At 42.5% G+C, this 20946-nt stretch overlaps 1 protein-coding gene across 2 annotated transcripts; it reads left to right on the plus strand.

Moving 5' to 3' along the window:
- Positions 1 to 27: 27 nt before the first annotated feature.
- Positions 28 to 19430, plus strand: LOC119357090 (sacsin-like). 2 transcript variants are annotated; one of them, XM_037624076.1, is made up of 13 exons: positions 28 to 398; positions 926 to 1655; positions 2372 to 8361; positions 8583 to 10069; positions 10249 to 10512; positions 11037 to 11254; positions 12340 to 12611; positions 12773 to 15785; positions 15859 to 15991; positions 16820 to 17340; positions 17448 to 18359; positions 18445 to 18618; positions 18991 to 19430. In XM_037624076.1, exons 1-13 carry the CDS (start codon positions 61 to 63, stop codon positions 19186 to 19188), a joined length of 14250 nt encoding a protein of 4749 aa, XP_037479973.1. In that variant the 5' UTR covers positions 28 to 60; the 3' UTR covers positions 19189 to 19430. The 2 variants fall into 2 exon arrangements, with proteins under 2 accessions (XP_037479973.1, XP_037479975.1); XM_037624078.1 differs by lacking the exon at positions 28 to 398 and having other exon boundaries at positions 1526 to 1655; positions 2421 to 8361.
- Positions 19431 to 20946: the final 1516 nt, after the last annotated feature.

Consider the following 20946-nt stretch of genomic DNA (forward strand, 5'->3'; position numbering starts at 1 on the left):
TAGCGCGCCAATGCCCCTCTAGCCAGCCCCCTCCCACCCGACCCGATCGCGGGGGCGGCCATGGATCCGGGCGGGGCGATGCTGCTGGAGGACTTCGGGCAGCGGGTGGACCTGACGCGGCGCATCCGCGAGGTGCTGGCCAACTACCCGGAGGGCACCACCGCGCTGCGGGAGCTCATCCAGAACGCCGACGACGCCGGGGCCTCGCGGGTCCGCCTCTGCCTCGACCGCCGCGCCCACGGGGCCCGCTCGCTGCTCGCCCCGGCCCTCGCGCAGTGGCAGGGCCTCGCCCTGCTCGCCCACAACGACGCCGCCTTCACCGACGACGACTTCGCCAGCATCTCCCGCATCGGCGGCAGCAAGAAGGCCTCCCAGGCCTGGAAGACCGGCCGCTTCGGGTATGCGCGCTCTCTGTCCCCTCCCTCTCTCCCCCTCACTAGTCGCCCCCACCGAGCTCTGCTCCGAGCTGCCAATTGCAATCTGAGCTTCCCGACTATTGGGATTGAACCAGTGCGTGTTCATTTTCTAGTGGCGTTGTCACCTATGAATGCTGCTGCTGCTGTTTTGTGTTCTGATGCCATGACCGTTTCAATATGTGCCCCATGATCGTGATCACTAATGGTTGTAAGCGAATGCTTCAAAATGCTTAGTATGGATATTGTCGATGCCCCTGCACAAGTTCATTTGCCATGTGATTAAGTTCAGTTCGATTGCTGCCCTTGTTACTCACTTTGTTATGTTTGCCTTTCTCTCTGATCTGAAGCACAGAGGGATGCAAATGTTTTATTATACATAGTAGTTCTAGAAACCAGGGCCATGCGTTTACTAAGTTGTTATCTCTATAAAGCTTCTGAAGCATGTTATTCGAACTGTTTTATTGATGCTCATGCACCCCCGTAGTAACCCATGGTTTACGTTTCTGCAGCATTGGTTTCAACTCGGTGTACCACTTGACCGACTTGCCATCATTCGTGAGCGGCAAGTATGTTGTCATGTTTGATCCTCAGGGCGCTTACCTTCCAAATGTGTCGGCGGCAAATCCTGGGAAGCGCATAGACTATGTCAGTTCTACGGCACTTACATTGTACGGTGACCAGCTCTCGCCCTATCGTGCATTTGGCTGCGACATGAAAGCGCCATTTCAAGGAACCTTGTTCCGTTTCCCTTTGCGGAATGCTGAGCAAGCATCCTCTAGCCGGTTATCAAGACAAGTGTACACAGAGGATGATATCTTATCTCTTTTCGCTCAACTGTACGAAGAAGCTGTATACAACTTGCTTTTTCTTAAAAATGTCCTCGCACTTGAAATGTATGTGTGGGAACCTGATATGGGTGAGCCAAAAATAGTATACTCTTGCGCCTTACGATCACAGGATGACAAATTGTCATGGCATCGCCAAGCTCTAATCAGGTTCTCTGGCACTTCTGCTGAATCTGTTGAGCAGAAGATAGATTCCTTTTCTATGGATTTTGTATCGGAGGCATTCCTGGGGAACAAGTTTGAGAAAAAGAGCCATACCTATTTTATTGTACAGGGAATGGCATCTGCATTAAGTAAAATAGGTATTTTTGCAACTGGTGCTGCCAAGGAATATGATCTTCACCTACTGCCCTGGGCTTCTGTTGCTGCTTGCATCTCCAAAGTGGAGCCTGAGGTAATTCTCGATTCATTTTCAGTTTACCAGCCTAGACTAGCTATGCTCCTGTAGCTATGTAGAAATTGCTTTTTGTTCAGTTTACAAACCATGGACATATTTTTTTCTCTTTGACATGTTTCCTGCTTTTGATTGACTCGTGACCATAATAGTTGTTATCAATGCATGCCTTGTTAATGGAATGGAACTTGTGAATGTGATTGTGTGAACTGTAAAGCTTGTTAGTTTCCATCTGATTTTGCACTTAAACTATTAAGATGGGTGCGTGACCACAACTCATAGAATTGCATGCATTTTTTTGGCCTATTAGCTGTGGCTAATGTAGTGACCATTTCTTTCATTGGTATGCTCTTCGGTAGTTCGGTGGCAACAGCTGGGCCCAAACTGTTGTTATCTGCTGTTGCTTCATTGCAAAAAGTAAATAAAAAGAAATTACATCAACGACAATGCCCTTGTGTAAAAGAGTGGTTCTATATAATCTGTAGTTCTTTTTGTTTTATGTTCAGTGATGAAGTCTGCACCTATACACTTCAATGATGAAACATAGTTCCTAGAACTGCAAATAATTTGTTTGATTTATGTTGCAAAATGAACATCATGTTCTGGCACTGTAGCACATTTTCCTAATGCTTGGCGCATTATTCCAGTATTTTGGTTTTTTGCTTCATAGTGTTTTCCCTGTTTTTACGCTTTATGGCAATTACTGAATTTTACAGGATATTAATCTCAGACAAGGTCATGCATTCTGTTTTCTTCCTTTGCCAGTAAGGACCGGACTATCTGTGCATGTGAATGGTTATTTTGAAGTTTCGTCCAATCGACGTGACATTTGGTATGGAGCTGACATGGACAGGGGTGGTAAGCTCCGTTCTGATTGGAACAGGCTACTGCTGGAAGATGCTGTTGCTCCATTGTTCAGAGAACTGTTGCTGGCGTTGCGGACACTTACAGACTCCACAATACTGTATTATTCTTTATGGCCAACTGGTTTATTTGAGGAACCCTGGAGTATTCTTGTGGAACAAATTTACAAAGTTATCTATACCTCTCCAGTTTTGCATTCAGAGATCAAAGGTGGGACATGGGTATCACCGGCTGAGGCTTTGCTTCATGATGAGGGCTTTTCAAGAAGTAATGATCTTAGTGAAGCTCTTGTATTGTTAGGCATGCCTGTTGTTCGTGTACCAAGTGCAATTGTTGATGTGTTTTCGAAATTCTATATGAAGTCTACGGTAAAACGAGTTGCTCCTGCTGCAGTGAGGCATTTTCTCCAAGATTTTGTAAAGCTTGGTACATTAGGAAAATCTCATAAGCTAATATTACTGGAATATTGCCTTAGTGATCTGGACAGTGCTGATATTGGTAAATGCATGAATGGCCTCCCACTGATTCCACTAGCAAATAAGCAGTATGGGATTTTTTCTGAGATTTCACAAGAGAGCACCTACTATGTCTGTGATAAGACAGAATATGACCTCCTTTCTGCAGTTGGTGACAGAATAATTGACCGAAGCATTCCCCCTGTATTACTAGACAAGCTGTATCAGATAGCCAATAACTCTCAGGTGAATATTTCACCCATTGATGGTCCAATCTTTCTTCAATTCTTCCCCAGGCTATTTCCTCCTGGATGGAAGTGTAAAAGCCGAGTTCCTTGGGATCCATCATCGGGTGTGTCATCTCCTACGGCAGATTGGTTTAAACTTTTTTGGCACTATATTGGGGAACATTCTTATGACCTTGATTTGTTTAGTGACTGGCCTATACTGCCTTGTACTTCTGGACACCTTTACAGAGCATCTACAGCATCAAAGTTAATTGAAACAGAGTCACTATCTAGTTTGATGAAGGAACTTTTGGCCACGTTAGGTTGCAAGATATTAGACACCAAGTATTTACGTGTGTATCAACAGCTTTCTCATTATGTATATGATGGTGATGCAACTGGAGTTCTTAATTCAATCTTTGGGATTGCCTCGCTGGAGGGAGTCGATGTGCATGCACTGTTTCAACGCATCAAGCCTGGTGAGAAAATTGAGCTGTACCAGTTTCTTCTAGATCCGAAATGGTACATAGGAGTCTGCCTTTCTGACATGAACATAAAGCTATGCAAAAAGTTGCCCATCTTCAGAGTATTTGATGGAGGATCTCACAGTTCTTATGGCTTCTCAGATTTGTCCAGTTCAAAAAAGTATCTGCCACCTCTTGGTGTTCCTGAACACCTACTCAAGTCTGATTTTGTGTTCTGTATATCCCCAAGCAACGAAGATATCATAATGAGGTATTATGGTGTTGAACGTATGCCGAAATCAGTCTTCTACCAGAGGTATGTTTTGAACAAGTTAGATGAGTTGCAAGCAGAGGTTCGTGATTCAGTTATACTAGCCATCTTGCAAGATCTGCCCCAGCTGTCCTTGGAAGATCCAAGGTTCAAGGAAGGCTTGAAAGTCCTTAGATTTGTGCCGACCATTAATGGGACCTTGAAAAGTCCTCAGTCTCTTTATGATCCTCGAGTGGAAGAACTCTATGCTCTTCTCCAGGAATCAGACTGCTTTCCCAATGGTTTATTTCAAAACCCAGATGTTCTTGATATGTTACTCTGCTTGGGGCTTAGAACTTCTGTTTCTACTGATACTATTATAGAAAGTGCTCGGCAAATTGATTCATTCGTGCGCAAAGATCAAGAGAAGGCTCATTCAAGGGGTAAATTGCTTCTTTCATATCTTGAAATTCATGCTCACAAATGGAGTGTAAATAAGGCATTTGATGCCCGGAAGAAGGTGAATAATATGTTTGCGAAAGTCACTACTGCACTGAGGCCTCGTGATACGTCTTGGGAATTTGATCTCGAGAAGTTCTGGAGTGATTTGAGAATGATTTGTTGGTGTCCTGTGTTGGTCACTGCACCAAGCCCAGCCCTGCCATGGCCTTCAGTATCATCGATGATCGCTCCACCAAAGCAAGTAAGGCTGCAGGAAGATATGTGGATTGTTTCTGCTAGCTCACGTATACTTGATGGCGAATGTACTTCCTCAGCTTTGTCTTACAGCTTAGGTTGGTCATCTCCTCCTTCTGGAAGTGTAATCGCTGCTCAGTTGCTTGAGCTGGGTAAGAACAATGAAATTGTGACTGATCAAGTCCTTCGGCAAGAGTTAGCATTGGTGATGCCTAAGATTTATTCGTTACTGACTAATTTGATTGGTTCTGATGAAATGGATATTGTCAAAGTGGTTCTAGAGGGCTGCAGATGGATTTGGGTGGGCGACGGATTTGCAAAAGTTGATGAAGTTGTTCTAAGTGGCCACCTTCACCTTGCGCCTTACATTCGTGTCATTCCAATTGATTTAGCAGTTTTCAAGGACTTGTTCTTGGATCTTGGCATAAAGGAGCACCTCGACCCTGTGGATTACGCTAGTATTCTGACCAGAATGGCCATGAGGAAAGCCATGGCTTCGCTTGAAGCTGAAGAACTAAGGACAGCTGTGTTAGTGGTGCAGCATCTAGCTGAGTTCCGGTTTCAGGATCAGCAAACACAGATATATTTACCTGATTCTTCAGCTAGGCTCTGCCTATCTTCGGAACTTGTATTTAATGATGCTCCTTGGCTTCTTGACTCTGGTCATGACATCATTGGTGATGCATCCAGCATTGCTTTCAGCCCACAGAAGTATGTTCACAATTTTGTGCATGGTAATATTTCCAATGACGTGGCAGAAAGGCTAGGTGTTCGCTCCCTTCGCCGTCTCTTGCTTGCTGAGAGTTCCGATTCGATGAATTTGAGTTTATCAGGGGTTGCTGAGGCTTTTGGACAACATGAAGATTTGACTACAAGGCTCAAGCATATTGTTGAGATGTATGCAGATGGTCCTGGGATTCTCTTTGAGCTGGTGCAGAATGCAGAAGATGCTAAAGCTTCTGAGGTTGTGTTTCTTTTGGATAAGACCCAGTATGGTACTTCATCCATCCTTTCACCTGAAATGGCTGAATGGCAGGGGCCTGCTCTCTACTGCTTTAATGACTCAGTTTTTAGTCCACAAGACCTTTATTCCATCTCACGAATTGGTCAAGACAGCAAACTTGAGAAACCTTTTGCAATAGGAAGGTTTGGTCTTGGCTTCAATTGTGTCTATCACTTCACAGACATGCCTGGATTTGTTTCTGGTGAGAATATTGTCATGTTTGATCCACATGCCCGTTATTTACCAGGAATATCTCCTTCTCATCCAGGTTTAAGGATAAAGTTTGTAGGACGGAAGATCTTAGAACAGTTCCCTGATCAGTTCACACCATTCTTACACTTTGGTTGCAACCTGCAACAGCCATTTCCAGGTACACTTTTCCGGTTTCCTCTTAGGAATGAAGCTGCTGCTTCTAGAAGTCAAATAAAGCGCGAACAATATGCAACCCAAGATGTGGAGATGCTTTTCTCTTCATTCTCTGAAGTTGTATCCGAGGCTCTACTTTTTCTCCGCAACGTTAAAAAGGTAACTCTGTATGTCAAGGAGCATGACTCCCAGGAGATGCAACTTGTTCATCGTGCTTTGAAGCAGAACAGTTCCGAGGTCTCCAAAGAACCACATGCACTTAATACGATGCTTGCATTTGTACATGGAAATCAATCATCAGGAATGGATAGGAATACTTTTTTCAATAGGTTGAATAAGACAAAAGACAGTGATTTACCCTGGAGTTGTCAAAAAGTTGCTATTCTTGAGCAAAGCCCTACTGTCCACTTGATGCATTCATGGATCTTAACCCAGTGTATAGGCGGGGGTCATGCTAGAAAGTTGTCAACTGCTTCTGATAGTAAATCTCATTTCTTTGTTCCCTGGGCATCAGTAGCTGCATATCTGCATTCTGCGAGTGTCGACGATACCAAAGAACTGTCTGGTGAAGCTGAAGTTAACTGTGATGATTCTGTTCCTAAGCATCTAGCTCTCCAATCTTCTCAGAGCAGGAATTTGTTTGAGGGTCGGGCCTTTTGTTTTCTTCCTCTACCAATCAACACTAGCATACCAGTGCACGTAAATGCTTATTTTGAACTATCTTCAAATCGAAGGGATATCTGGATTGGAAATGACATGGCCGGGGGAGGAAGAGTGCGATCAGAATGGAATCTTGCACTGCTGGAAGATGTGGCTGCTCCTGCTTACGGCCACCTCCTTGCAGCCATGGCAGAAGAACTTGGTCCCTCTGATCTGTTTCTCTCATTTTGGCCTACTGCTGTAGGTGCAGAGCCATGGTCTTCCATGGTGAGGAAGCTTTATGTATCAATCGCGGAACTTGGACTTAATGTTTTGTATACGAAAGCTCGAGGTGGCCATTGGGTGTCAACAAGGCAAGCTATTTTTCCTGATTTCAGTTTCTCAAAGGCAGCCGAGCTGGCAGAAGTTCTCTCGCAAGCTGGTTTGCCTTTGGTATCTGTATCCAAGCTGGTAGTAGACAGTTTCATAAATGCATATCCATCAGTTCATCTCCTGAATCCTCATTTGCTAAGGAACTTGTTGATCCGACGGAAGCGTGGGTTCAAAAGCAGAGAAGAGGCCATACTTGTTCTGGAGTATTGCTTGAGTGATATCGATGATCCTTCCCTTTCTGATAAATTGCACGGATTGGCTCTTCTTCCTTTGGCAAATGGATCATTCACAACATTCAATAACCGAGGGGAGGGTGAAAGAGTATTCTTTGCTTCAGAAATGGAATTTGACTTTCTTAAGGATTCAGTACCACATCTTGTTATTGATAACTCTTTACCAGATAGCGTTTTGAAGAAGTTGTTTGACATAGCTTCTTCTGCACGGTCAAACATGTACTTATTTACGTGCAATTTCCTTCTTGAGCTGTTGCCCAGGATTTTGCCACCTGAATGGCAGCATGCTAAGCAGTTATCTTGGTTTCCTGAACAGCAAGGCCAGCCAAGCGTGGAATGGATGATATCACTTTGGAATTTCTTGCGTCATTCATGTGAAGATCTTTCAATATTTGCAAAATGGCCTATACTACCACTTGTAGATGGCAAGCTTATGCAACTTGGCAGTGCTTCAAATGTAATAAGAGATGATGGTTGGAGTGAAAATATGCACTCATTGCTTCAGAAACTGGGCTGTTTCTTTCTGAGACCTGATATGCAGATAGAGCACCCCCAGTTAGCTAATTTTGTTCAGGAATCCACTGCAGCTGGTGTTCTGAATGCTGTGCATTCTGTTGCTTCTAATGTCCAGGATATTAAGGAACTTTTCGAGAGTACTTCATTGGCAGAAACACATGAGCTCCGTAGTTATATTTTCCAGTCAAAGTGGTTTTCAGGGAATCAGATAAACATTTCACATATGAATACAATCAGGAACCTCCCCATATTTGAATCTTATAAATCTAGGGAGCTTGTTAGTTTGGCAAACCCTAGAAAATGGCTTAAACCCGACGGTGTACATGAGGATCTGTTGAATGGAAGCTTTATAAGAACTGAATCTGAAAAGGAAAAGTCGATTTTAGTATCATACTTTGATATCAGGGAACCTGAAAAGGCTGAATTTTACAAGGATCATGTGCTTCCTCGGATGTCAGAGTTTCTGTCACAGCCAGCTGTTGTTTCAGCAATTGTTCGTGATGTGAAGCTGTTGATAGAAGACAATAGTTCTGTGAGAGCAGCGTTGTCTGAAACCCCTTTTGTGTTAGCAGCTAGTGGAGCATGGCTACATCCTTCTAGGTATCTCTCTCTCTCTCTCTCTCTCTCTCTCTCTCTCTCTCTGATATTTGAGAATGTGTATTTGGGTTGGTAAACCTTATCTTCTTGACTTGTATGCTCCAGCAGCTTTTATTAGCATTTGCACTAGGATGAGGTTTCAATGACTTAAATATTGATGTTCATCTTTTCTTTTGTCCTTTGCTCTCTAGACTTCAGTATGAATAACACCTATTTTTCTTCAGGCTTTATGATCCTCGTGTGCCAGAGTTTCGTAAGTTGCTGCACAAAGAAACCTTCTTTCCTTCAGAAAAGTTCATGGCAACTGAAATAATTGAACTGTTGGCAAGTTTTGGACTGAAAAGAAAAATGGGTTTTAGTGCTTTGCTTGACATTGCAAGGTCAGTTTCACTGGTGCACAATTCGGGACAAGATGATGATGCATGTGCGCATGGGCAAATACTACTTACCTGTCTAAATGTTCTTGAATCAAAGATGTCAAACATGGAGGACAAGGACACTTTCCATGAGGAAGTTGATCTCGAAGCTTCTAAAACTGATGAAAATTTGGAAGCAGTAAATGAAGTGGGTAGTTGTGACCCAGACCCAACTATTATGTCTTTATTCTCAAACTTTGATCTTGACCTACCAGAGCATGAGTTTTGGTCAGAGCTGAAAAATATTTCTTGGTGTCCTGTCCATGTTGCACCACTTATTAAAGGTCTTCCATGGCTCGAATCAGAAGATCATGTAGCACCTCCAGTCATTACAAGGCCGAGATCACAAATGTGGCTTGCTTCATCAAAAATGCGGATACTGAATTCCGATTCTTGTTCCATGTACCTGCAAAGAAAACTCGGTTGGTTAGACCCACCAAATGTGAATGTTTTATTGTCCCAGTTAGTTGAGCTTTCCAAGTCTTATGATGAACTCAAGATGTTTTCTGAAGACACATCCATCGATGCTGTCCTACAAAAGGAGATCAAACTAATCTACTCGGAATTGCAAGATATCGTTGACAGTGGCGATGCCCACATTCTGAAAGAGAATCTGGATGGGATTTCATGGGTCTATATAGGGGACAGGTTTGTGCCTCCACATGCACTTGCATTTGAATCGCCTGTAAAGTATCATCCTTATCTTTATGCAGTTCCGTCTGAACTGTCAGAATTTAAAAAGTTACTCTTCAAGTTGGGTGTGAGGCAGACATTTGATGCAACAGATTATCTCAATGTACTTAGTCGCTTACAAGGTGATGCCAAAGGAGAGCAATTGTCTGCAGAACAACTGAGTTTCGTTCATTGTGTTTTGGAAGCATTTGTGGATTGTTATCCTGACAGTCAAGCAGCTGATGCTTTACTGAATTCATTGGTGATTCCAGATTCATTTGGTGTCCTGACACCTTCGAGAAACCTTCTCTATAATGATGCACCCTGGATGGATACTGATCCCACTTCAAAGCATTTTGTGCATCATAGTATTGGTAATGATCTGGCCAATAGACTAGGGGTACGATCTCTTCGCGGATCTTCGTTATTGGATGATGAGCTAATGAGGGATTTGCCATGCATGGAATATGCTAAGATAAGTGAGTTGCTAGCTCTGTATGGTGAGAGTGACTTCCTTCTGTTTGATCTCATAGAGCTAGCTGACTCTTGCAATGCAAAAAAAGTGCACCTGATCTATGATAAAAGAGATCATCCGAAGCAGTCTCTATTGCAGCAAAATCTGGGTATGCTAGAGACCATCTCTCTACAATTATTTCAATCACACTCTTCTTTATTCCTATAAACAGTCTGCTATCAGTAGTTATTATTCTGTTTGTCTCCTTTATCCTATGACTGCAAAGTTGATACCTAATATTTGACCCATTTAATGTGATGAATTTTTTGTTCCAAAAAATATCTTTAGGTGACCTCCAGGGTTCTTCATTGACAGTGGTCTTTGAAGGAACCATGATAAGCCGAGAAGAAGTTTGCAGCCTCCAACTTCCTCCTCCTTGGAAACTAAGGGGAAACATCCTTAACTACGGGTTGGGACTTCTTAGCAGCTATTTTGTATGTGATGCCTTGACTATTCTTTCTGCTGGCTATTTCTACGTTTTTGATCCGTTGGGCTTGACTGGTGGTGCAACTTCCACTGCAACCTCGTCTGCCAGATTCTTCTCTTTGATAGGTACAGTTGTTACTTCAGTTACATTCGCTGAATTCATTTATAGAATAATTTTCATGTTCTAGTCGGTTATGACTTGTTAGTGCATGCTCAAATGCCAAAGTAGGCTCTGAGCCAAGGGCTGAAAGAAATATGTTTCAGCATCTACACCAATTTCTTTCGGGCAGACAGGCCTGTTGAGGGCCAACACTTAATAACCTCATTTATCTGCTACTCCCTCCGTCACATAATATAAGAGCGTTTTTGACACTACACTACTGTAAAAAAACGCTCTTATGGAGTAAATGTTATTTTGGACCCATGTTGAAGCATGTACTATTCCATGTATGCTAGATTTTTTATGAGTATTTAGATTTTTTTATGAGGAATTGGACATTTTATTTATGTTATGGTTCATTAATTGAACTACTGGGTCACTGTTTTGCCAATTTTATGCATACGTGAATTCCAGTATTAGTTTATTGTTGTAGTATCAGCTCATGTTTTTTATACTTTGAATGAAGCCCTTAACGCTACTGGCTTTTCAGGAAATGACTTGGTTGAGAGATTTCGTGACCAGTTCCTCCCAATGCGTGTTACACAGGAGGCTTCATTGTCTTCTGCAAACTCTACGGTTATTCGGATGCCTTTATCTTCAAAATGTCTGAAAGAACTTGAAGCAGGTTGCGACAGAGTAAAGCAGATTTTTGATAGATTTACGCAGAATCCATCCAGTACTCTCCTGTCCCTGAAGTCAGTCATTCAGGTAAGGGTTATTTGTTGATGCTTTCACACTGAAGTAGTAAATCATAATACTTTCTGTACATTCAGTTTAGTCTTTCTGCTGCAAAGTGTTACGGCTTGTGTGTTTCTTCACTCATAATTTGTTACTCTGCTACTGAATTTCATATCCTGTGACCACATTGATGTATTTTAAACTGCAAAGAAGACACTTTCATTTGCATCTGAATTTCATTTCCAGTGATCACATTGATGTTGTACTTTAAACTGCAAATGACGTATTTAGCTCAAGTACGCCCCTAGATTATATTTCAAACTGAACATGTTAGCACTTCCTTTATCTTATCTTACCCTATTGTTGTTTTGCAGTATTCTTCTTCTATTATTTTTAATGTTCTTGATTTATCCAGGACCACAATTCTATTTTAATTTAACTGGTTGAGCATGTATTGAAGAGAAACTGGATATTACTGAGTAATTCTTTCTCTTGTTGCATATCTTTAGTTGTAGCAGGATAATAATATGCTGAAAAATGAAAACTGACCACATTACCTTAGCAATACGATTTCCTTTGACTTGCCTAAATGCTTTGTTTTCTTAAAAGATATTCAGTATGCGCAATTGCTTTTTAGTTTAGTAGATTTGTTTAGTGTTTAATGTGAACATGTTATAGAACTGTATCAGATGGTGATATTTCTTATGAAAACACCAAATGTATATATTATGGCAGAATGCCAGAGAACTTCCAATCTTTGTTGGTCTTTTGGATGTAGACTTTTTTTTTACCTGTTGGATGTAGACTAATTGATCAAATAGTATTTGATACAGTTACTTTTTGTATAACTTTGTATAAGGACTGTAATTATTTTATAGCCATCCTGTACTGTATTTTAATCGATAGTACTCAAAACTGAAACAGTTCTGCTGCACCTACTTGATAGTGATTTCAATATCGAGTGCTGGCTGTACTAAACCATAGTTACAATAGAGTACATGCCATCTATTCAGACATAGTAATGATAAAGCCCTGGTGGATGATTTGACAGCATGATTTATAGAATTAAAACATGATCTGCATTTATTAAGTGATGTCAATGTGTTTTGAATCAGGTATCTTTATCAACATGGGAGGATGCAGCCTCTCAGCCAAACCTGAACTATTCCGTGCTTGTTGACCCATCAGTAGCTACTTTGAGGAACCCATTTTCAGAAAAGAAATGGAGAAAGTTTCAAATATCCAGAATATTTGCAAGTACAAGTGCAGCAATCAAAATGCAAGCTATAGATGTGCATGTGATTGAGAGTGGCTGCAGTTATATTGACAAATGGTTTGTTGCCCTCTGCCTTGGGTCAGGGCAAACAAGGAATATGGCTCTTGACAGGTTTGTCTCTTTCAGATCATACTGTAGTTGAGAACCTTTTATACACTAAAATGCCACTCACTTTACCTACTGACTAATTCCCAAGATTCTTCTATGGATGTTATTAAATGTCTATGCTAATGTAAACATCTTTGGCGTACATTGATTTATTTCTGTTTCAGACGGTATCTTCCCTACAACTTAACTCCTGTTGCTGGAGTAGCAGCTCACATAGCTCGAAACGGAGTACCAACCAATATAAATGCATCCAGTTGTATATTATCTCCTTTGCCGCTATCTGGGTCAATAAGCATGCCAGTCACGACTCTAGGTCATTTCCTTGTGAGGCATGATGGTGGACGCTACATTTTTGGCAGCACACATGATAAATCTTTACGGGAAATGGACAGAAACAAATTGGTTGAAGCATGGAATGAGGAACTTATGCTATGTGTGCGTGATTCATATGTTGAGATGGTCCTAGAATTTCAAAAGCTTAGGAAAGACCCTCTATCTTCTGCTATTGAATCACGGTGTGCACACTCTGTGAGTATCATTTTACAGGCTTATGGTGATAGGGTATACTCTTTTTGGCCAAGATCGAAACAACCTACAGCTTCACTCACTGGGCAAGGTTCTACCGTAGACAATTTGAATTCACCAAGAACATCTAAAGCAGATTGGCAGTCCTTGATAGAGCAAGTGATAAGACCATTCTATTTACGGTTGGCTGATCTTCCCGTTTGGCAACTTTACCGGGGAAATCTTGTTAAAGTGGGTGAGGGTATGTTCTTATCCCACTCAGGGAGCGGAGATGATGATAACCTACCATCTGCTACTGTCTGTAGTTTCATTAAAGAGCACTATCCTGTTTTTTCTGTTCCATGGGAGTTGGTTAGTGAAATCCAAGCAGTTGGAGTTACTGTAAGAGAGATCAGGCCCAAGATGGTTAGAAATCTACTAAAAGAGTCTTCATCCATTTTACTTCGATCTGTTGAAACATATATAGATGTTCTTGAATATTGCTTCTCCGATATGGACCCATACCGGTTTACAGATCTACATATACCTGATCAGTCACAACTTAACAGTCAACTTGTTGAACCAGTGAATGCTTCCACATCACAATTTATGCCATCTTCAAGCAGTTCTTCATCTTACCATACAAGTACACAGAGGCCGGGTACTTCTGGGGGCGACGCACTTGAAATTATGACATACTTCGGGAAGGCCCTATATGACTTCGGTCGGGGGGTTGTCGAGGATATCAGCAAGACCAGTGGCCCAGCATCCCATAGGGCCCAAGCTGCTGAGAATAATGTGTTGTCATCTATCATATCTGAACTCAAGGGTGTCCCATTTCCGACGTCAACAAAATGTCTAACAAGGCTGGGAGCTACTGAACTTTGGATTGCCAATGAGGAGCAGCAAATATTGATGCGCCCCTTGCTAGATCGCTTTATCCATCATCAGTGTTTAGAAAAGCCTTTCTTGGCACTGCTGCTCTCCACTCAGGTTATTCATGTGCCTCTGAAATTGAGGAGTTTTTCTCCTCACTTATTATCAGGCCATTTGAAGCACATATTTGATGAGCGTTGGGTACGTGCAGTTGAGAGGAAGCCACAATGGGTTCCTTGGGACAGTGGTTCTGATTCATCAACCACTGGGCCAACTCCCAAATGGATTAGAAGCTTCTGGAAAATATTTAGCTCCTTGAATGGTGACCTTTCACTTGTGTCTGATTGGCCCTTGATTCCTGCTTTTCTCAACAGGCCAATTCTCTGCTGTGTGAAAGAACGCCATCTAATATTTGTACCTCCAGTGGATGATTCAAACACTCAGATGGTACATGTTAGTGCGGTTGTTGATGATGTAGCTAGTGAGGTTGATACATCTGGTCTAAACGGAGATGCCACTGGTGAAGCTGAACAGAAGAGTCCACTTGATACTGCATTCGAGTCAATGAACTCAAAGTTTCCGTGGTTATCTGCTCTGCTTAATCAGTTGAACATACCAATTCTTGATTTGTCTTTCCCAGAGTGTGGTGTCATATGCAATTTGTTTCCTTCACGTGATCGAACTCTTGGGCAGACGATTGCTTCTAAGTTAGTTTCAATAAAAAATGATGCTCATTTACCTTCATCACTTAGTCTATCAAGTGAAGATTGTGATAGACTGTTCATGCTATTTGTCTCAGACTTCAGATTATCTAGCAGCCACCTTTATCAGAGAGAAGAATTGGATGCCTTGAGAGAGCTTCCGATGTATAAAACAGTTACAGGAGCATACACTAGTCTGTCAGGGTCTGATCATTGCATTATTTCTCCCACAGCATTCTTTCACCCCAGTGATTCCCGGTGTTTTTCTAGCTCAGATAATGCAAATTTGTTTCTTCAGGCTTTGGGGGTTGAACAATTAAATGATCAAGAAATACTAGTGAGGTTTGCTTTGCCTGGCTTTGGGAACAAAACAGTTCAAGAGCAGGAAGACATTTTAGCTTACTTGTATGCTAACTGGAAAGATCTGCAACTTAATTCAGCTGTAGTAAATACCTTGAGGGAGACTAATTTTGTGACAAATGCAAATGAGTTTTGTACAGAGCTGTTCAAACCAAAGGAACTGCTTGACCCTTCAGATGCTTTGCTGGCTTCAGTATTTTCTGGGGAGAGAAATAAGTTCCCTGGCGAAAGGTTCATGTCAGATGGTTGGCTTGGTATACTCAGAAAAGTGGGTCTTCGGATATCTACAGAGGCTGATATGATAGTACAGTGTGCTACGAAAATAGAAACAATGGGAAATGATGTGATGTCATCTTTAGAGAAACATGATGACTTTGATGCAGACTTGTCAGACAGAAAAAATGAAATTCCTTTTGAGTTATGGTCATTGGCAGAATCTGTTGTAAATGTGATTTTGGCAAATTTTGCTACTTTGTACGATAGCAGTTTTTGCCAAAAGATTGGAAAAATTGTATTTGTACCTGCAGAAAAAGGCTTTCCAAGTATTGGTGGCAAGAAAGGGGGCAGAAGGGTATTTGCATCTTATAGTGAAGCTATCTTATTAAAGGACTGGCCATTGGCATGGAGTTCTGCTCCAATTCTTGCCAAACAATCAATTATTCCACCTGATTTTTCTTGGGGAGCATTTCAGCTTCGGAGTCCCCCTGCCTTCTCTACAGTTCTAAAGCACTTGCAGGTCAATGTTGTAAAATACTTGCAGTTTAATATTGAAATGATTTCTTCACTTACCTTTTTGTGAAATTAAACAGACTGTTGGGAGAGGCAATGGTGAGGACACACTGGCACACTGGCCATCTTCATCAGGGATAATGACAGTAGAGGATGCCTTTCTCAGGATCTTGCAGTACTTGGAGAAAGTATGGGGAACAATATCGTCTTCAGGTAGCACAAAATACGCAACTAAGCTTTTACCTTACTGTATATGCCATAAATTTTTGCCATTTGTAGTAATATCGTTAGTTCATCACCTTTGTACTCTCTTCAGTTCCAATTACTTGTGGTGAAGTTTGTTCTCTCATTTTTTTACTACAAGACACCTAATGATATACTTGGTGTTGCAACCAGTCCCAATTCTATTCGGTGAGGTTTCATATTTGAGTGCAATCATGCAAATTTTCATGTGGCCCGTAAGGCGGATGAAGCCCTGAAAAGTGAAGACAATATATCCAGATTAAATTGCACTTGAAATGGTCATGCGAGTCTCCTAAATATCTAGATTTGATCTAATAAATTTCCTTTTTCACGTATAACTTTTTGAGGCCAGTAGATGCTCCATATTTCAAAAAGGGTAAAACCCGTGGCGAACTATTCATAATCGGTTGTTCTCTGCATCAACTCAATGTCTTCATTTATTTCAGCCTGGAAACATTTTCTTGCTTGAGTGAGATTTATTTCTTGCTGATATTGTAAATAAATGAACAGTTATTACCATGGTCATGTGTGATTTTGACATTTTGCCAGTGTGCTTATCCATGTTGCTTGATTGCGGTAGTAAGAAGTCATAACTGATAAACCATAAAGCCAATACAGCTACTAATGAACTTACTAAGACATGCCCTTGAGGTTGTATTTATACATATGTACAAGCTTTTGTTTGCTATGGTATATAGAGAACCACAGAAGGGAAGGTGCAGTGAGTTTTTGTTGCTTTTTGAAAAGAGATCCGCTATTACTTTAAACTGATTGTTTTTATTGCTTGATTTTCTTCAGGAAAAACAGAATTGATGGAACTGGCATTTATACCAGTTGCAAATGGTACTCGCTTAATAGAAGCGAAATCACTTTTTGCTCGTCTGACTATCAACATGTCACCTTTTGCTTTTGAACTTCCAAGTCTGTATCTTCCATTTGTTGCCATTCTTAGAGAAATTGGGATGCAGGAAAGCCTTACAAACTCTTATGCAAAGGAGCTTCTTTTAGATATCCAAAAAGCATGTGGTTACCAGCGCCTGAACCCAAACGAACTCCGTGCAGTGATGGAAATCTTGGACTACATGTGTTCAGGAGTCAACCAGCCTATCTCAGACGGATCAGAAGGGCTTTTTGATTCTGTAATACCAGATGATGGCTGCAGGCTTGTCTCAGCTACATCATGTGTGTATATTGACCCATATGGTTCTCATTTGCTGAGCAATATAAATACATCCAGGATAAGATTTGCTCACCCAGATCTTCCTCAGAACATTTGCAAGGCCTTGGGCATAAAAAGACTCTCCGATGTCATTGTAGAGGTATACTTCTCTAACATGATCTGACATTTCTTTGCCAAATAAATGATTTTGCGGAAGCAATCTTAATTGGTTTCTATTTCAAATTAACTTAAATTTTGCCTTGTCAGGAACTTGATGGGAAAGAAGAGCTTGAGGTTCTGGACAACATTTGCTCAGTTACTCTGGATAGAATAAAAGAGAAACTGCTCAGTAAATCTTTGCATGCTGCATTAAGGGTTGTGATGATCGGTATAACCAATCATTTCCCTTCTTTTGAAGCCCTCAGTATAGTGCAAATAGAAAGTATACTGAAGGATATATCACAGAATCTGCAGTTTGTTAAACATGTCCATACTCGCTTCCTGTTGCTTCCCAATCTCCAAGATGTTACGAGAACAGCTCAGCATCCTTCTCTTCCTGAGTGGTCAAGCAGCGGAAAGCACCGAAGCATTTATTTTGCTGATAAATCCATGGGTCATATTCTAATTGCAGAGCCCCCGAGTTTTTTGACAGTACATGATGTTATTGCAATTGTCGTCAGTCACAGATTAGGGGCACCAGTAATCTTGCCAATTGCTTCGGTATTTGCATGCCCGGATGGTTCAGAGAAAGAAGTGCTTCAAATACTCCATCTTGGCACTGACGTTGGAGTTTCGAAACGCGAAGGAAGGTACGACTGTTCCCTGGGAGCAGAGTTATTGTCACAAGATGCTCGCCAGGTCCAATTCCTTCCCTTGAGACCATTCTACAGCGGAGAGATTGTGGCATGGAAGACAGGAAAAGAGGGGGAAAAGCTCAGGTATGGTAGGGTTCCTGAAGACGTAAGGCCATCAGCTGGCCAAGCACTTTACAGGTTTCCCGTGGAGACAGCCCCCGGCGAGACTCGCATGCTACTCTCCAGTCAGGTTTACTCGTTTAAGAGTGTTTCAACGGCTGACCTCTCTTCTGCACCTTCCCAACCGGATGTTGGTAGAGTGGCAGACGTTGGACAACCGGGCCACTCGTCCGTCAGCTCTAGAACTGAAGGCGCAGACAATACGGTTAGTTTTCATTTTTTTTTTGGGTGCAGTCTCTACTCTTTGGAAGCTGGATTGTTTGCCATAAAATAGTTTTACTGTTTTACAGGCTGCTGGGCTTGAATACGGCAAAGTATCTTCGACGGAGCTGGTTCAAGCAGTCCATGATATGCTTTCAGCTGCAGGGGTAAGGATGGATGCTGAGAAGGAAACACTGCTACAGACTACTCTTTCCTTGCAAGACCAGCTTAAAGAATCTCAAGTGGCTCTCTTGGTGGAGCAGGTTTGTCACTTCTATGTCTTTTATGTTGTCTTAAGAGCAGTTCCTATTGGTAGTATCGGTCAGTCACTTGTCGATTAAGACACATGCTGCGTGCTCATATATCATGTCTTTTAGGCGATTTTCACCAGGATCTGTACTTCTGTAGATGTTTTCATAGAGGTTTCGATGCACTGACCGGAGAAATTACGTAGTTAGTTGCACAATGTAATGTCCTAGGGAAACCACTTTTTTCGTAGTTGCATCGCATAGCATACTGTAAGCTACCTAGTTAGCATTGCAGAATCACCACTGTTCTGAATTCTGACTTAAAGCGCTTCTCAAAACATGCTTGCCTATATGACACTGAAAGTTGTTTATACACTACTAATGTAGGAAAAAGCCGAGTCGGCGGTGAAAGAAGCCGACATTGCCAAGGCGGCATGGTCTTGCCGCGTCTGCCTGAACAACGAGGTCAACATGACCATTGTACCGTGTGGCCACGTCCTGTGCAACAGGTGCTCGAGCTCGGTGTCGCGATGCCCGTTTTGCCGGACCCAGGTGTCCAAAATGATGAAGATATTCAGGCCATGAAGACACCGAGGTGCACCTGCTTGATGCTGTTGGGATCTCGCATTCTTTGCTCGACGAGCGAGCGTTTGTAAATATGAGCGTGTGTAAATATGAGCCACAGCGCATTTTTAGCTTAGTTTAGACTTGCTGCAAAGTCCTTTTTGTCACCTCAACAGTTCAACAGAGGTGCACGAAAGCTTGTAGAAATACGGATGCGAGGTGCCTAACATTTTCAGGTCTTCTTCAGATTCGTTCGTCGTCTAGCTGCTGAAAGCGTTTGATCTGAACTTCCAACTAACTCCTGGAAACTTAGTTTTCTTGCTGACGGAATCACGGAGCTGTCACCCCCTCGGGTTTATTTCAATTAGGCTACAGAAAAGTCCTAGTACCTTATTTCTGGCGCCAAGCCACGCTCGCTGGTCCAAAATATCAGTGCCCAGCCTCCGTACGTGCGTGAGCACAGGGGTAAAAAGGCAAAGCAAAAAAAGCTCCCAAGGAGCAGCGAGAAAAAATCTCTCTCACTGGACACGGCGTTTGGTGATCGAGTCGCTGAAGCTTCTCCCAGCAGTCGGGAGGCAGAGGCAGAGTAGCAAATCCAATCAAGCGAAGCAGAGCAGCACATGCCCCCACTTCTCAACACCGCAGCCCCCTCGGCCGCCCTCGTCAACCCCAGGCCGTTCTCCAGCTCCAGACCCTCCCGCCACCGCCTCAGATGCCGAGCCGCTGCCTCCTCCAGCACCACCGGCAGTTCCTCCTCGTCGTCGCGCTCTAGCGGAGGAGGGCGCGTGCCGACTGGGGTCGTCGTGGGCGACGGACTACGATCTATACGAGCTGCTGGGGTGGAGCAACAACATGTCGCGGTAACTATTAGTGATTCAACTTGCGGCAAAAAGAAAGATTTACATAATGATACCAGCTTCTTATTGGAAAGCAACAACATGCACCGATAAGTAGCAACACACATCAGAAAATAAATATTAATGATTCATCCACGTTGAAAGTGCACCTAGACCGTAAATGTATTTTTTTGTGTTGATAATGGTTAGATTAGTGAGAGTAATGCCGGCTATCATGTTTATCTCAGAACAATGTTCTCTTGCGAAACACTATGGAAATGGCTGACCACATTACAAAAAGGGAAAAAGGTCAATTTTCTGAAGGCTCAAATGTCTTTTGGTTTTATTTGAGTCGTAGGAAAACCGCACTATAAAGAGCGTCGAGGAGATTGCACAAAATTTGAAAGAGTCCTGGAATCTCTGATCCCGGAGTAGAGGTTTCCCTTTTTGTATAGGCTGGGTCCCAGGGTCCCTGACCCTTGGGTCCCCGGGGTTAAGAGTTTTCTTTGGGGTGACTGCAGGTCAACCCTTTAGCTCAGGTCCCCGAGGTGTGCTGGTGGGCAACAACTAGAACAAAGCGAGGAGACATTTATACCCACCCTTCTTATTCCTCCAACCCTAATCTTCTTCTTGAGCTTTCTCCACCGGTGCCAAATCCTAAAAGCTTGATTCCTCCACTCAAACTCCACCAAACTTTGAGGATTGAAAGGGAATCACCCGATCTACACTTTGACCAAACCAATTTGTGATCCCCATAGTTGTTCATCACCAAATCTGTCACTCTTGGATACTCAGGACTCCTAGGCGGTAGGAGTCATGCACGGATGCTTCCTTGCGTGTGGTGTGCTCCAGGAAGTTTGTAAAGGTCTGGTTGCCGCCTTCAAGATCAACCGCAAGTGATTTGAGAATCATCTGGGCAGTGACTCAAAAGGAAGAAAAGGAT

The sequence above is a fragment of the Triticum dicoccoides genome, chromosome 2A (genome assembly GCF_002162155.2).
Source record: "Triticum dicoccoides isolate Atlit2015 ecotype Zavitan chromosome 2A, WEW_v2.0, whole genome shotgun sequence".
Lineage (NCBI taxonomy): Eukaryota > Viridiplantae > Streptophyta > Magnoliopsida > Poales > Poaceae > Triticum > Triticum dicoccoides.